This window comes from Lampetra planeri, chromosome 25 (genome assembly GCF_965212315.1).
Source record: "Lampetra planeri chromosome 25, kcLamPlan1.2.h2, whole genome shotgun sequence".
NCBI classification, from domain to species: domain Eukaryota; kingdom Metazoa; phylum Chordata; class Hyperoartia; order Petromyzontiformes; family Petromyzontidae; genus Lampetra; species Lampetra planeri.
The window spans coordinates 7,982,644-8,000,972 of record NC_136131.1 but is presented as its reverse complement, the minus strand read 5'-3'; the positions used below and the strand labels follow the sequence as shown (position 1 = coordinate 8,000,972).

General features: G+C 50.6%; 1 protein-coding gene and 1 pseudogene across 1 annotated transcript in view; both read right to left on the bottom strand.

The window, feature by feature from the left end:
• Positions 1 to 9,900, bottom strand: part of LOC144727512 (uncharacterized) — a 49,105-nt gene extending 39,205 nt beyond the window's left edge. Inside the window, exon 1 of the mRNA XM_078606388.1 lies at positions 8,507 to 9,900. Coding sequence (XP_078462514.1) covers positions 8,507 to 9,563 — 1,057 coding nt within the window. The 5' untranslated portion in view covers positions 9,564 to 9,900. The remainder of the gene's footprint in view (positions 1 to 8,506) is intronic.
• Positions 6,024 to 6,114, bottom strand: LOC144727538 (U6 spliceosomal RNA; annotated as a pseudogene).
• Positions 9,901 to 18,329: the final 8,429 nt, after the last annotated feature.

The following is an 18,329-nucleotide window of genomic DNA, read 5'->3' as shown; positions in this document are numbered from 1 at the left end:
GACCCGTGTTCGATTCTCGCTCACGGCCACCACCAGTGACCATTGTCCGAACCGGTCCTGAGCCTCCTCTAGGTCGACGCAGCCTCAAATGAACATCTGTTGCAGTGTTTAAAAATCGCCACTGGGGAGACAAAGGCGGCCGAGCGTGGTGCTGGCCTTCATAGGTGCTCGCTAACAGAAACAGCCCCAACAGTCTGTTTAATGCGATATGGGGGATCTTTGTCTTTTGAGTTTGTATGAGCGTGTGCCAACAGAACTTGTCCCAACAGGCTAGCCGGGGAACCTTTACTTTTCGAGTGATTTGTATGAGTGTGTTACGTCTGTGAGTGACGATGAGAGTGAATGTAAGTTTGTGTGCCTGTGCATTTAATGCGTGAGTTTGTGATTCTTTTTTTCATGATTCTTATTTTTATGACGACGCTTGTTTACCCAGGGAAACCTCGCAGACTCTCAATCCTGTAATCTTTTTCATGATTGTGTGTGTGATGATTGTGTGTGAGTGTGTGTGTGTGATCTGGGGAGCGGTAGTGTAGTGGTTAGCGCGCTGCGCTATGAACCTGGCGACCTCGGTTCGATTCCCGCTCACGGCTAACACCCAGTGACGATTATCTGGGGAGACAAAGGCGGTCGGGCGTGGTGCTGGCCACCCACCCCCTCGTGTATCGTTCCGAACCTTCATAGGTGCTCGCTAACAGCACTTGCCCCTACAGTCTGTTAAGGCTATACGGGGGATCTTTATCTTCGTGCTCTGCCAACCCAAGTTCGATTCCATCACTGATGAATGGATATCTGAACCGGTCCTGGGACTCCGCTAAGTCGACTCGGTCTTAAATAAGTACCACGTGTGGTGTGTAGAACATCAGCGCTGAGGAGAGACAAAGGCGGCCGGGCGCGGTGTTGGCAATCCACCCCCTCCTTGGTTCTTTCGATAAAGTCACATAAAATGAAAATAATAAAATAATGTTACTGTTGTATTCCATTTTGTCCATGATGACAGTGGCATTGCCTTTGTCGGCTGAGAGGATGACAATGTCATCCCTCTTTTAGGGGACAAAATAGAATACAGCGTCTGACGCTGTCTTTCCGACAGCCCTGTTCTTCACCTGAAGAAGGCTGCTTGCGTTGTGGCCGAAACGTCGTGAGAATTATTTTATTATTTCCCTTCTACGTGACTTTATAGAAAGAACCAAGAAGATGAATCCCTGCAGTCGCGAAAGCTTTAAATCGAAACAACAACAACATTATTGTATTATTTCTCTTCTACGTGACTTTACCGAAAGAACCAAGAAGCCCTGCAGTCACGAAAGCTTTACATCGAAACCCACCCCCTCGTTAACAGCACTTGCCCCAACAGTCTATTGAAGGCTACAGGGGGAATCTTTGTCTTTGATGTTGCTAACTGCACTCCACACACACAGCCAACGTGATTTTCGACGCGTGTGTGGGCGTGTGTTTGAACTTGTGTGTGTGTGGTGTCTGTGTGTGTGTGCGTGAATGTGTGGGGAGCGGTGGCGCAGCGGTTAGCGCGCTGCGCTTCGATCCCGACCACCCGAGTTGGAAATCCGCTCACGGCCAACATCAGTGGCGTTTAATCACGAACCAATTTTGGGCTTCCCATATGTCGACCCAGCCTTAAATGAGCATTTGGTACGGTGGCTAAGCATCAGCACGGGGGAGACAAAGGCGGTCGGGCGCTGGGCAATACCGCGCACTCGTGCACTGTCCTGCTCGCTAGCAGAGACTTGCCCCAAAAGCCCGTGTGGGCTATACGGGGGAACTGCGTCTTTGTCTATTGCCTGCGTGTGAAAACAGTTTATCAGCCGAAAAAATGCGACTTTCTTCGACGTGTTCATCATGTTCATCAGCCAGGGCCAATCCACCGCTGGATGAAGACCTCTCCATCACATCGCTCCATCTCCGGATTGGACGTAATCCCCCACTCGCCCCCCCCCCTCACTCCCCCCCCCCCCACTCCCTCCCCCACTCCCCCCACCTCCCCCCAAACCGCTCGCCCGCCCGCCCGCCCACCCACACGCCCCCTCGTTCCCTTTGAATCCGACATATTTGAAGGTTTCAATGTACAATAGATTTCTTTTTTGCTTTCAGACAAAAATAACAGCAAAGCAACAACAAAAAAATAGAAACACGTCAAAGCTTAACCAATGTGAAAAGTATATCGATTGTTTGTTACGTAAAATATTTTTTATTACAATATAGCACACAGTGAGTCCCCTCCGTTAACGTGTCGTGTTCCGCGACTTTGCAATTCTCTGCACGGATCGGAGAGGGGGTGGGGGTACAAAACATTCACCTTTCGAGGCTCTACCCTCTTTGGTAGCGATTAAAGCCGCACCACCTCTACATAATAATAGGCTCAGTCAACCATTCTACACAACAAAGACTCATTTCCTGACAGCGATTTCAGCCGCATCATCTCTACATAACAAAAAGGCTCAGTCCCTTTGACACGCACCTTTACATCATCCGCACCTAGTTTACACAACAAAGGCTCATTCCTAACAGCGTGCTTCAGCCGCACAGAACCTCACAAAAATAATATTCAGGGCCTACCTTGGCTCCTCCCACCCTCAACCAGTATATATACAAATACTGTGTTCTTGGAATTTCTCTCACTTGATACAGCTATCGTGCTGTGACGGTTCCACCTGAAGACGGAAGCTTGTGTTGCCTCCGAAACGTCGTGATTTTTATGTTATTTTTATTTTACTTTTATTAATTTTAATTTTTTACCTACGTGACTTTACCGAAAAAACCTAAGAATACTCATTGGTATATTTCGGTAAAGTCACGTAGGTCGAGAAACAATGCTGCTGCGGTGGTCCACTTTACCCCAGTGACCCGGGTGTTGCTACGGGGTCCACTTTCTACCCCAATTATTGCCCCCCCCCCCCCACTTCGCTCTCCACCCCCCCCCTACTGCCGAGGCCGATATAACCTCGTGTCACGGCAGATCTCTCGCCTACTTCAACACTATACACTACACTATACACTACACTACTATACACTACACTATACACTACACTACTATACACTACACTATACACTACACTATACACTACACACCTATACACTACTATACACTACACTATACACTACTATACACTACACTATACACTACACGCCTATACACTACTATACACTACACTATACACTACACACCTATACACTACACTATACACTACACTACTATACACTACACTATACACTACACTATAAACTACACTATACACTAAACTATACACTATACACTACTACTTCACCCTCTCATATGTAGCGATTTTTGCTACGAGGATAATCCCGCACTTGACCTCTGCGGTGTGCCCGGCAGGATCCTCTTGACAACGACGCTTCAGGCTCAATGACTCCCCTCCCCCGGGGTACCAAATAATACAAAAGGGGCCGAGGCAATTAAATGTGTTATTTCTGGGACACTTTTTTCCCCAGGGCTGTACTTAACTCCGCGACTGGGGTAACCAATCAATCCGAAATCGGTGGTGCCACTCCACGATATCGAAACGCAGCGAGGACGATTGCGCTGAAACCCTGAATGCTCGGGGCACGCACCGTAGTGGTGCCTCATCGTGTACATCTCGTCGAGATGAGTCGATTGCCGCATCGCCGAACATCAACAGACTAAAAATGACTGCATCACGGACATAAGGTTCGTGTATTTGTTTGTCTTGCAGTCGCCAGCGCAACCCGTAATAGATCCGCGTCTGCGCGCTCCCACAGTCGCGCATTGCGAATACAAAACGACGGAGCGATACATTTCGATTTAAAGCTTTCGTGACTGCAGGGATTCATCTTCTTGGTTCTTTCGGTAAAGTCACGTAGAATGGAAATAATAAAATAATACAAATATAAGACAGACCTGTTCTTCACCCGAGGACGGCTGCTTGCGTTGTGGCCGAAACGTCGTGAGAATTATTTTATTATGTTTTATGTTTTATTATTTTATTATTTCCATTATACGTGACTTTACCGAAAGAACCAAGAAGACGGAGCGATAGTCACACACACGCGCACGAGACTTTGCAAATATCGACGTGGGGGAGGGGGGGGAGTAGCGGTTCGGTAACTCCATCTCTCTCAGGCGCAGCACTTGAAACAACGGGGGCGAGTTTCTTAAAATCCACCCAGCCCCCACCCTTTCGCCCCCCCCCGGCCCCCCAACCGGCCACGATCTACTACCGCTTTTGTTCCACCAGCATTGAGTAAAAATTGTTTCACGGTTACATCGATCGGCAGGTCGCGTGCGGTGTGCTAACGAGTGGGTATTCGACCACGTCTTCCAAGACGGTTTTTTTGTTTTCTTGGTCGTTGGCCGGCGTGGAAGTGAAAAAGTGATTTTGTCTGGCTCAAGAGATAATCCAATTCTGTTTACATTCTCGAAGCCCCGTGGTGGGAGTTCCTCTCGCCTATGGTACTCAAAACTTAACTAAACAATTTTTTTTGCCAGGTCAAACCCACTGAGCTATGTATCTATTTTTTTCTGAATCGACCTGGCTCTATCACAAATGATAGCTCAACGAAGTGGCTTATCATCATCATCATCATCACCACGTGGAAATGTACAGCAGTTGACTCTAAATCGTGGAGGGAAATACAGGAGGACCCGGAGAAAATCCACGTGACCACGGGGAGAACACGCAAACTCCAAATATACAGCAGCAGGCGTCAGGGTCGGGATCGAACCCACGACCTCCTGTATACCAGGCGAGGTAGTTAACATCTCCTAGCCACCGTGATGATGATGATAGAGAGAGACACGCAAACTCCAAATATACAGCAGCAGGCGTCAGGGTCGGGATCGAACCCATGACCTCCTGTTTACCAGGCGAGGTAGTTAACATCTCCTAGCCACCGTGATGATGATGATGAGAGAGAGAGACACCGCAAACTCCAAATATACAGCAGACGTCAGGGTCGGGATCGAACCCACGACCTCCTGTACACCAGGCGAGGTAGTTAACATCTCCTAGTCACCGTGGCGCTCGTTTCATTAACCGGAGGCACGATGGCCTCTCAACTTCCAACCAGGATTTGAACTCGCAACGCTTCCGATTGATAGCCGCTCGCTCTACAGCCCGATATGACTCGCGGTAGCGTGGGAAGAGTAGGCCAAAGTGCTCCCTTAGAGGCGCACTGCAGTGTTGCCTACGGTGGAGGCCTCTATCCGCCAGCAGGGACGCGAGCGAGCAATTGCAGGCCTTGCGCCTTTAGCTGTGTACCCTTTTTGTCGTCCGAGTCATTGCTTCGTGATGTCAGCCGAAGCTTCGCCCCCTCCATTGATTTCCCTTTGTACGTTTGACTTTTCAATCTCTCGTCTGTGTGTGTGTGTGTTCCTGTGTGTGTGTGTGTGTTCATGTGCCTGTGTGTGAAATTCAGTTATTCTCTGTGTGACTGTGCGTGACCCGTATCATAGCCAGGCTCGCGTGGCAGCTGGCTAGCACAATTCTTCCGTCCGCACACAGTATAGTTTTGGTTTGAAATGACTTTTAAAAACGATGTTGTTATTTCTTGACGTTTTTTTCCTTCGCATTTCTCCCCTCTCCATGACGTTTTTGAACAAAATGAGCACGAGTCTATGAATAACTTCTACACGTGCGTGTGTGTGTGTGCGCCTGGGGCAATTGTCCAAAGTCCGTGCAAGGCTATACGGGGGATCTTTGCCTTTGTTTTGGGTGTGTTACATGTGCATGCTTGTCCGTGCAATTACTGCCTATTGTACATGTGTATGATGATAATAATAATGATTATCGTCTTCCTCTAACCCGCGGCACACCACGAAGGGGAGACGAGTCAATGATGTAATGCAATGGAGAACGAGAGAGAGAGGGGGACGGAAGAGAGAGAAGTTAAACGAACGAGAGAGAGAGAGACAGAGAGAGAGACAGAGAGAGAGAGAGAATGATGAATACGAGGGAGGGGTGGAGAAGGAACCTAGAAACGGGAGCAGAGCGGGTCAGGAGGAGATACGAGGAGAGGGAGGAGGAGGAACCAAATACAGAGAATTTGCGTGGCACCCTTGTGCAGGGGCCATGCTAATCTTATCCGTACCAATTTTAGTAGAAGTACTGCCGGAGCAAGTGCCCAAGACAGAGAGGGTAGGGCACGGCTCAACAACCAACGCAAGAAGATCCCCGGGGGTTTTGATCTTTCCCGAAAAAAATCACGGTCCACTCTAAAACCGAATTCACTGCACAAACCGTTGCAGCAGCGGATTGGGATGATACCCCGAGATGCTGCAACGAATGGAAACGTTAAAAACTCTCCCCCGGGTAGTGGTGCGACTTTGGCTGTCTTCCGGAACAGACGGCGGACAACCGCGTAACGACGCAGTGCGCCGATCCACAAATACGAATGAGAAATCACGGCGACGGTAATGCACGACGCCGCTGTTCCTGACGCGGTTGTCTGGCTTGACCACCCGAATGTGGCGTTGTTGTTGTTGCTCTGCATCCACATGGGCCGTACGGAAGAAGAAGCAGAAGGCGGCGGCTCAAGATGAGCAGCGGGAAGGAGGAAGGAGGAGAAGGAACGACGGGGCCAAGATTTTAGGGATGATGAGAAGGTGGTGATGGTGGTGATGATTAGAGGGGGGTGATGATTATGATGATGAGAGAGTGGTGATGGTGATGAGAGAGTGGTGATGATGATGAGATGGGGGTGATGATGATGAGAGGGTGAAGATGATGATGAGCGAGTGGTGATGGTGATGAGAGAGTGGTTATGATGATGAGAGAGTGGTTATGATGATGAGAGGGGGGGTGATGATGATGAGAGTGGGGTGATGATGATGAGATCGTGGTGATGATGATGAGAGGGGGGTGATGATGATGAGAGTGGGGTGATGATGATGAGATCGTGGTGATGATGATGAGAGGGGGGTGATGATGATGAGAGAGTGGTTATGATGATGAGAGAGGTGGTGATGATGATGATGAGAGGGTGAAGATGATGTTGAGCGAGTGGTGATGGTGATGAGAGGGTGAAGATGATGAAGATGATGATGAGCGAGTGGTGATGGTGATGAGAGGGTGAAGATGATGATGAGCGAGTGGTGATGAGAGCGTGGTTATGATGATGAGCAGGGAAGAGAGTGAGCGAGAAGGGAGAATGAAGGTGCGAGAGAATGTGAGCTGCACGATGGAGCGTCTCTCTTCACAGTGAGCCGCCAGGGAGATGGAAATGGATTCAGATTGACGGGGGCGGGGGGGGGGCTACAGAGAAGTCACGTGATTTACAGAAGGCTTGAGCTGATTTAAATAACAATATCACTATTGTGTGATGATTATGATAATTATTACGTGCGAAAAGGCTTCGGCGAGTCTCTGGGACGTATTTTAATGAGGGTTCCCCGTCACGTGCTCGCACCCCTTTCCACGAAGACGTTTCGCCAGCCCCAGGAGGGAGCCTCTGTGGGGGAAGAGCGAGCGAGTTTCTCGAGCCCTGGTCGGGTGTCAAACTCAGCCGTGCATCCCTCCCGCGCTCCCACACTTACCCCCCCCACCACACGCGAAATGACCACGTTGATAATTGTGGTGCGGCTACCCATGTAATGACATTTGTTTAAAAAAAAACCACGAGCTTTGTAGCTCATCGGATTCCTCCAGTATAAATAAATGTTCTGATTCTGATGCATGCCGGCTGGGTGAAGATGAGGGAGGGGGGGGGGGGGCGGCTGGGGGAGGCAGATAGTAGGCATGACCGCTACGGGAGGAGGACTTCAGGATGACATCTTCACAATTCTGGCTAATCGCCTGATGAAGCTGGCTGTAATCACCAGCGAAACGTCGTACTCGAGTTGTACGTGTTGTGGGTTCACTCTCACAACGCGCAGGTGTGCAGAGGTAGCAGAAACTCATTCTGCACGTTCTTGTTTACGTGATAAACACTACCAGTTGGCCATATCGGGTGGTGGCGGGTTTAACGACACGTTCATATTTACATGATCTAACCCATATTTTGTATGGATAATATTGTTTCGCGAAAGCTTACGTGTTAAACAGGCATGCATACAGGTAGGTAGGCAGGGGAGGGGGGTGTATAGACAGGAAGGTAGGTGAGTAGGTACGCAGGCAGGCAGGCAGATAGACATTTGTATGGGTATAGGTAGTCACGCGTGCAATTAACAGGGTGCTTCAAAAAATGTGAACACTTTTGATAATTTGCAACAACAACCACGAGAAATATGCGGCCTCGGGGCTCTGGAGACCACCTGGAGAAGATTCCAGGCACGCGTTGACGATGATGGCGAACAAGCGGAGAGACCCTTGGACTTTTTGAAGCTAATAACATCACATTTGTTATCACGTTGCAGCGTGTTATCCGTTCTTTGTCCATTAAAAACGAAAGTCCCATTTCAGTGCCAACATTTGTTTGGAAGCACCCTGTATATATATATAGGAAGGTATCTGGGTAGGTAGGTAGGTAGGTGGACGAGCATACAGGTAGCTAGACAGACAAATGCATAAACACCCACCGGGCAGAGACACGCGGAGCACTGTGGAGGGCTGGGAGCCGATGGGTCCCGCGGCGAGCAGCGAGACCCCAAGACGAAGGGCGATCGGCGGCTCCCTGCCCCGGGCACCGCGTGCCCAACGCCGCAGATGCCGGGCCACGTCTCGAGCCAGGAGGCCCGACCCGCGTGGCCCGCACGCCGCGTCCACCTCGTGCCGCGGGAACGAGAGGTCGAGGTCGAGACCCGGAGTCGAACCGTTCCGACCTTCCCCGAGGGCCGGCTCTCCGGTCAGGTCGTGAAGCAAGGCCGTGCCGGCTAGCGGAGACCTCCAAACGTATGATGATGCTGCTGATGCTGCTGCTGATGATGCTGCTGCTGATGCTGATGATGATGCTGCTGCTGATGATGCTGTTGTTGATGATGCTGCTGCTGCTGATAATGATGTTGTTGATGATGCTGCTGCTGCTGATGACGATGCTGCTGATGATACTGCTGCTGATGCTGCCGCTGATGATAATGATGCTGCTGATGCTGCTGCTGCTGATGATGCTGCCGATGATAACGCTGCTGATGATGATGTTGTTGTTGATGATGATGACGGGCAGCTGACTGCGAGCTGAGCCGCAATGAGCTCGGACGCATCTGCCGCAAGGCGATCGCGCAGCTCCGCGGAAACGGTGAACTCCATCGCCATCGTCACCATCAGCGAGTCGCCACTGATGCCATCACCGCCGGCATTCGACAGCGATGTCGATGACGACTCTGACGATGCCGAAGATGATGCCGCTGCTCCTGCTGACGCTGCTGATGCTGCTGCTGTTGATGTCCTTGACGCAGACGACGGTGATGATTGTGACGGCGCTGCTGCTGGTGCCTCCGACGACGCTACTGCTGCTGATGATGATGTTGATACTGCTGTTGCTGCTGCCGATGATGATGAGTGGGGAGCAGCGGTGTAGTCGAGACCAACGAAACTGCGGGCCACGAGGAGTTGCGCGCAAAGGCACGCGCATCCGAAGAAGAGTTGCAGAGAACCCATCGTCCCTCCTTCGCCTCTTCCCATCGTCATCTTCATCATCCTCCACCTCCTCCACCACCACCTCCTCGTCGTCGTCAATGCGTCCGAGATCACCGAGGCTCGCGGAGCTTGCAGTTCGATACCCGGCCGAGGTCGGTCTAGGCGCGTGTGTGTGTGTGCGTGTAGGTGTGTGCGTGTGTGTGTACGCGTGTGTGTGTACGCGTGTGTGCGCGCGTGTGTGTACGCGTGTGTGTGTACGCGTGTGTGAAAATCAATATGTAACAGGCGTGTGTGTGTGAGGTGCTCGCTTACAGCACTTGCCCCTACAGTCTTTTAAGGCTATACGGGGGATCTATGTGTGCGCATGTGTGTGCGTGTGTGTGCGTGTGTGCGTGTGTGTGTGCGTGTGTGTGTGCGTGTGTGCGTGTGTGTGTGCGTGCGTGTGTGCGTGTGTGCGTGTGTGTGTGCGTGTGTGCGCGTGTGTGTGTGTGTGTGCGTGTGTGCGTGTGTGTGTGCGTGTGTGTGTGCGTGTGTGCGTGTGTGTGTGCGTGTGTGCGCGTGTGTGTGCGTGTGCCCCCGACCGCGTCGCACAAGTCCGTAGGCGAACGATAAAACTCAGCGCGTTCGTCAATGACGCTCTTGCTTGCGGCTTTGCAAAATGGAAAGTCTATATGTAACAGGCGACGTTTCGGGCACTGGCCCTTGTGTGTCGCGCATACATGCAATGTTTTATAAGATTATTGATCTACCCCCCCCCACCCTCCTATAATAAGGAATGTTTAGTGCTGAGCTGCGATTGTGAGTGGTTGCTGCTGCTGTTGTTGCTACAGGTGGCGTTGCTTAATGACTCAGCGTTGACTAATTAACTCATTAATTGGTGCGTCATGCTTTGAAATCGATCTGTTTTACATAAAATGATAAAATCGTGGTTTTCTGAACGCATTCGCCCGAAACTGGTCTCAAAAACGCCAAGCGGTCAGCAACAAACGTCGCTGCCAAATTGTGCAATATAAGTGACGATTGTGTTAAGATGTTTAGATGTAAGATATATCAATTCGTTAAGTAAGGAAATGCTGATGGTGATTAAGTTATTGTCGGTCTCGTGTGTTGTGTTATTGTTGCTGTGTTGTTGTGGGTGTGTTGTTGTGTTGTTGTGTTGCTATTGCTGGGTTGTTTTTAGTTGGTGTGTTGTTTTGCTTAAGACAATGGGAAGCTGACACGTTTACCCACGCAGGAACCTCCTGCGTGGGAGTCTTGAGACTCGGGCAAATCTTGCGTTGATCCACACAACACGAATGCTCTCATTATAATCACCAAATATGTATCGATATTCACTTAAGCATTTGTTTTAATTAATAACAGGGAACTAGGCCTGCTGTCATCATCATCCGTAATGATGATAATAATCGATTAATGATAATGATCATCACCCCCCCCCCGATACAGCTGCGACGCTAACACGTGTGCCGTGGTGACGATGTCGATCGGCGCTGCTACGCACGGAACATAAAACCCGAACGGCACTCAAGAAGAAGACATCACCTTGCTCGCCCAAAGTGACGCTGATGGCGATGCTGCTGCTGCTGGCGGTGGTGGTGGTGGTGGCGGTGCCGCTGCTGCTGCTGCTGATGGAGACCACCGGGTCACGTGTGTCATCGTCTCGGCGCTGGAAACGCAAATAGTCCCAGAGTCGCACCTGCAGGTTGTCCCACGCGACGCTTCTGTAGCTCACGCCTTTCTACCCCCTCCTCCTCTCTCCTCCTTCCTCCCCCCGCCTCCTCCCTCCTCCCTCCTCTTCCCTCCTCCTCCCCTCCTCCTCCTCCCTCCCCCCCTCCCCCTCCGCCCTCCTCGACTTCCTCACTCCCTCCGTCTGTCCCGACCTCCTCACTCCCTCCGTCTGTCCCTCCCTCCCTTCGTCCTCCCTCCCTCCCACCAATTGACCATTAATTATTTACACACACACGCGCACACGGTTAAAGTCACACACGCGCACACATTCCCATGCGCGCATACGAACGCGCGCGCGCGCAGTCACGCGGAGGCACACACGCACACACACGGTCATGGACACACACACACACACAGTCATCGTCACACACACACAGTCATCGTCACACACACGCACGCACGGTCATCGTCACACACACACACAGTCATCGTCACACACACGCACGCAGACAAGACAAACATCACCCCCCCCCCTCCCCCCGTCTTGTCTGAACGCACTTTTGGGGCAAGTGCTGTTAGCGAGCAACGCATATGAAGGCCGGCACGGCACACGTGGGGGTGGGTGGCCAACACCACGTCCGGCCGCCTTTGTCTCCCTCGTGGCGATGTTTACACATCGCACCAGGTACTCATTTGAGGCTGAGTCGACCTAGGGAAGGCCCAGGACCGGTTCAGATATAATCGTCACCGGTGTTGGCCGTGAGCGGGAATCGAACTCGGGTCGCCGGGTTCGCAGCACAGCGCGCTAACCGCTACACACACACACATACGCACTCGCGTACACACAGACGCACACACGGGCCAATGTCGGCTTTTGTGGAGTGTTACGGGTCTGTGTGTATTGGTATGTATACGTGGGAGTGTATGGGTCTGTATGTGTTTCGGTGTGTATACGTGGGAGTGTATGGGTCTGTGTGTGTTTCGGTGTGTATACGTGGGAGTGTATGGGTCTGTGTGTGTGTTGGTCTGAATGTATGTATGTGTGTATGGGTCTGTATGTGTGTTGGTCTGAATGTGTGTGTGTATGTGTGAGTGTATGGGTCTGAATGTGTGTGTGTATGTGTGAGTGTATGGGTCTGAATGTGTGTGTGTATGTGTGAGTGTATGGGTCTGAATGTGTGTGTGTGTATGTGTGAGTGTATGGGTCTGAATGTGTGTGTGTATGTGTGAGTGTATGGGTCTGAATGTGTGTGTGTATGTGTGAGTGTATGGGTCTGAATGTGTGTGTGTATGTGTGAGTGTATGGGTCTGAATGTGTGTATGTATGTATGTGTGAGTGTATGGGTCTGAATGTGTGTGTGTATGTGTGAGTGTATGGGTCTGAATGTGTGTGTGTATGTGTGATTGTATGGGTCTGAATGTGTGTATGTATGTGTGAGTGTATGGGTCTGAATGTGTGTGTGTATGTGTGAGTGTATGGGTCTGAATGTGTGTGTGTATGTGTGAGTGTATGGGTCTGAATGTGTGTATGTATGTGTGCGAGTGTGTGCGTGAGTTGTTTCACGTGGAGTGCCTCAGTAAACCCTCGTGTTGACACGGATACGGGTCAGTTCCGGGATCGCGTTTCCATTGAATTACCCCCCCCGTGTCATCACACCACAACCATCACAATCATCATCATCATCACAACAGCAATCACAACAATCACAACCATCACACACCCACCTTACAAACCATCCTCACCAACCACAAGCACATATTTGATGCTTACGCACCGCACCGGTTAAAGTACACATTTTCGGCTGAGACGACGTAGAGGCGTCCCGTGCCCCAGGACCGGTGTTGGCCGTGAGCGGAAATCGAACCTCGGGTCGCCGGGTTCGTAGCGCAATGGTAGCGCTAACCGCTGCACCACCGCTCGCTCACTCTCTCTTTCGCGCGCTCTTCCATGCGAGTGGAGTCGTAAAATGCGACACGAGCTACGCGCGGAGATGGAGGCGAGAGGGGCTTGAAAGATTACAGTTTTTTTTATTCCAAACAAATCGGATTGGAGTTGTGAGGTCAAGAGACAGAGTGCGAGAGAGAGAGAGAGGTCGATAGGCACGCAGAGGGAGACACGAGAGATAGGGAGAAACAGATAAAAAAAAGCAATAGACAGTGGACAGATAAATAAGAGACAGAAGAGGCCGGAAAGAGACTTTGACTTTTAAGCAACTTTTATTGCCGCCAGCAGTAACAGCACTGGAGGCGATCTCGATATGAAATACACAAAGTCACCAGCAAACAAATGAAAATAAACGCTACAAATCCACGCGCTGTGGCGCTAAAAGCACCGCGCACAACACGAAAGAAGTCACGTGGTGGTGGTGGTGGTCATCGCGCACGCCACGGTGACGAGTGAGCGCTTCAGAAGGTGAACATGAGGTTGCCGTCCACGCTGGTGCAGAGAGAAAGAATTGAGATGGATAAGAGAGACAGAGTTGCAGAGAGAAGTGATATAGATAGTATACAGACAGAGAGACAAAGATAAAGAGATATTTTAACACGTAGCAGGCTTTCGCGACCAATATTAATAATAACGTTTTTTTGGGGTTCGATCGCGTAAGTATAAATGTGTCGTAATCCTCCACCACCCGACACAGCCAATTAGCAAGGGATTTGTCACGTAAACAAAACGTCAATTAGTTGCTGCTTCAGCCCCCCGGTGTGTTGGAGAGTAAATCCACAACATTTACAATTTGAGTAGTAAGACGTTTCGGGGCAAATCGCCCGATGATGCTGGATTTGCATGACTGATGATGATGGTAATGACGGCGATGATGATGATGATGATGAAATTCCCAATCATATTTCGCGAGTCGCGGAGTTCCAAGTAGGGGAGGGGGGGGGGGACACACTCACCTTGAAGGACCTATCCAGAAGTTAGGGGCTCCCCCAAATAATTTGTTTGTAAAGTATTCCGTCAATTCAGCAAAATGTGTGGTTGTCATTTATTCATGTTAGAAGGATATGACCGCGTGCGCGTGTGCATTCATGCCAGCCTGCGCGTAAAACACAAAACAAAGCGCACACAGACACGCGTACAACGAAGACAAAGCAACCCCCACCGCACACACATACACATACACACACACACAAACAACGCAGTCTGAATTGAAAATCAAAATTGCAATCTCAGACGCCGGAACGCAAATGTTGCGAGACAGCTGCCAGCATAATTTATTGCGGGGCTGTCCGAGCGCGCCTGTGTGTGTGTGTGCGTGATGGCACAGCAGTGCTTGGCAGCCGTTTCGAATGTCAGCCAAGGAGCAGTGGGTTTAAAGTAAGTGACAGGCGGAGATTCGACAAAGGTCCCACACCGTTCGAATCACGCGAAATATATTTTTTTTATCGCAGGAGAAATCCGATGAGCTACGAAGCTCAGTGTTTTTTTTTTTTCACAGACATCCAGCAGGAGCGGGTAAGGATGTTATGACAATTTAAAAAAAACATTGTAGGAGTGCAGAGTATAGTAAAGGTAAGGCAAACAAAATCACAAAAAAATATATATACAAGTAAAACTAAACTATCGATTGTTTCTTCTTGGTTCTTTCGGTAAAGTCACGTAGAATGGCCGAAACGTCGTGAGAATTATTTTATTCTGTTTTATTTTTATTATTTTATTATTTCCATTCTACGTGACTTTACCGAAAGAACCAAGAAGATGAATCCCTGCAGTCACGAAAGCTTTAAATCGAAATTTATAGATTTTTTTTTATCCTGCCAGGCTAAAGCCCACGGAGGTATTAACTTATTTTCCAGAAGCGACCTGGCCACAAATGATAGCTCAACAAAGTGGCCCATCATGTGGCAATTTATAGCAGCAAAATAATCTTAATAATTTCAATGCACGTTTCTAAATGTGGAGGGGAAAACCGGAGGACCCGGAGATTAAAAAAAAATATCCACGCGACCACGGGGGGAGAGAGAGAGAGAGAGACGCGAGTTCCCAATATACAACAGGCGTTATGGTTGGGATCGAACCCCCGACCTCCTGCATACCAGGCGAGGAAGTTAACATCACACGACCTTTATGAATGCGCAGCCCCTGTAATTGCTCAGCAACTAGAGCGCCGTATGGCCGCGAGAGGGGAGCTTCAGACGTTGGGATATTTGACCATGAATTTTCCATTAATGAGAGGTTTGGCTTTGTGTGTGTGGGAGGATGAGGAGAATATCAAAGACCCTGGAGAAATCCCAGTACCGCGCTGCTGAACAGTAAGTAGAATAGACGAGTTCCTGAAAAATTCCGCGCTCGGCGACAAACGCGTTAAGCGAAAACAATTTCTCTATAAATAACGTCACAATAACGATGAAGTTCGGCGAGATACGATGTACACGCACGGTGAGATGGCGCTCCAAATGAACGAGCGTACGCGGCCGCGTTACTGTATCATTCCGAGTACTGAATCGTACCGCTGAGCCGCGCAGGTCAAGAAAGTAGTTCGTCGTCGACCGCTCAGTAACCGCGTTATAACGGCGCGCGTTCCCCGTTATAACTGGCGCGTTATGGCGAAAACGCGTTGTGCGAACACGCGTTAAGCGAGGACTTACCCTCTTCAGTGGGGCGGGTGACAGACACTCAGCACCGTTGTCACCTCGTGCTTGCTGCGTTGCCCTCCCCTGGCCACCACCACCACCACCACCTTCTTACAGGGCTCGCAGCGAGTTATGAAAGTTTCACAAACGTCGACCCTGATCCACCAACCCCTTGTCTGCAGAGCGCGAGAAGAGACGGCGCGTGCGTGCGCCACGAGACCGCCGGTGCCCGGACCCGGTCTCAAAGGCCGGACACACAAGGCGACGCACGCGCGCGGAAGCTCCCATCCCGTGCAGCGAAACGTCGGACACCGTGCCGAACAACACGTGGGAGAGCTTTGTCGTGAGCTTTGTCCAACATTTTGCAGGCGTCTCTTAGCCATTAAAAAAAAACGAAATCCGGAAACTCATGACCCCCAACTTGGCTGTGCCCCCCCCCCCCTATCGCCCTCTTGCTCCCCCCCTCCCCCCCAGAGCCGAGAGTTGGGGTCGGGTCGAGAGTTCATGTCCTGCGAGCGCTCCCTGCTGCATGCCTCTGCGTCTCTCCCCGTCTCCCTTCTCTCTCTCTCTCCTCGTCCTCCGTCCCCTGTCTCTCCTCGTCCCCTGTCTCTTCCCGTCCCCTGTCTCTTCCCTGCCTCCGTCTCTCCCCGTCTCCCTTCTCTCTCTCTCTCCTCGTCCCCTGTCTCTTCCCGTCCCCTGTCTCTTCCCTGCCTCCGTCTCTCCCCGTCTCCCTTCTCTCTCTCTCTCTCCTCGTCCCCTGTCTCTTCCCGTCCCCTGTCTCTCCCCGTCTCCCTTCTCTCTCTCTCTCTCCTCGTCCCCTGTCTCTTCCCGTCCCCTGTCTCTCCCCGTCTCCCTTCTCTCTCTCTCTCTCCTCGTCCCCTGTCTCTTCCCGTCCCCTGTCTCTTCCCTGCCTCCGTCTCTCCCCGTCTCCCTTCTCTCTCTCTCTCTCTCTCGTCCCCTGTCTCTTCCCGTCCCCTGTCTCTTCCCTGCCTCCGTCTCTCCCCGTCTCCCTTCTCTCTCTCTCTCCTCGTCCCCTGTCTCTTCCCGTCCCCTGTCTCTTCCCTGCCTCCGTCTCTCCCCGTCTCCCTTCTCTCTCTCTCTCTCCTCGTCCCCTGTCTCTTCCCGTCCCCTGTCTCTTCCCTGCCTCCGTCTCTCCCCGTCTCCCTTCTCTCTCTCTCTCTCCTCGTCCCCTGTCTCTTCCCGTCCCCTGTCTCTTCCCTGCCTCCGTCTCTCCCCGTCTCCCTTCTCTCTCTCTCTCTCCTCGTCCCCTGTCTCTTCCCGTCCCCTGTCTCTTCCCTGCCTCCGTCTCTCCCCGTCTCCCTTCTCTCTCTCTCTCTCCTCGTCCCCTGTCTCTTCCCGTCCCCTGTCTCTTCCCTGCCTCCGTCTCTCCCCGTCTCTCCGGGGAGACTCGAGGAGGCGGGGGCGACAATTCGGAAGCGCTCGGGCGGCGTTCCGCGGATTGGGATGAATATTTGATGTCTTAAAAGGTGCAGCATCCGGGGGAAGCTGTTTGCCACATCCGTCGTGTTTGTGCGTTTGTTGTTTTGGTCCCGTTGTTGTCTACGTTGTCGTTGTTTGTTGCTGATTTCACAAAAAAATGATGATGACTTTGGACCCGAATGTCGCTTTCTGTATTTTTTTTGTCTTGGTGCGTTGCGCTTTCCCGCACAGGCAAACACACATGTCAACCCCTTATCAGTGCCGACCTTATTACAGACCAATTAAGACCTTATTGGCCACTCCGTGTCCTTATGAATCTCAACGTTCTTCCTACAAAGCCCAATCACAAGGGAGATACGTAAACAAAGAGTCACATTTTTGTGTGTGCCCGTATTGAAACGGCTGTATGCCGTACGGCCCTGAAAACCCAATTTACCTGTACAAGAATACGGGGTAAACCGTATGGGTTGACAGCTATGGGTAAAACGCGTTAACGCACAGAGGACAAGCTTCCATTGGCGGGGTGTCCCCTCGGCTAAAAGACGATTCGCTACAGTTACGGGCTCGATATACATGCGCGTGTTATCGCTTTGTACGTATGTTTGTTGAACTTCTTTCGCATCGTACGTAGCCAAACGTGCAAATCGGAGGTGCCGGGGAAGGACAACAAACTGAACACGAAAAGCAGTTTGTTTGTAACTCTGTCTCAAATATTGGACACTTTGCAACGGTCGTGGAGATGATCCGATCCGAATTCAACTTTAGTGTCGAGTTGTGTTGCCCGTCGGGTCTCGCCTGATAGAAATTTTCAAAGATTACACTCGTAATCCTAAAAAAGTCCTAAATTCATTTAAAAAGATATATAATGCATTGATGTTAATGGGAGTCAATTTAAACGTTCATTTAAATATATTTAATAGCCCTATTTGATTTGTTAAAATAAATACAATAACCCTATGTGTCCTGACATTTGGGCCACCCTGTATACAAATAATAATAATCACACTCTTCGGTGTTTTATCGGTAAAGTCACGTAAGTAAAAAAAAGAATAATAATGAAATTTTCTCAATTTTTACCTACGTGACTTTACGGAAAAAACATAAGAGTATGAATCCTTGCAGTCACGAAAGCTTCAAATC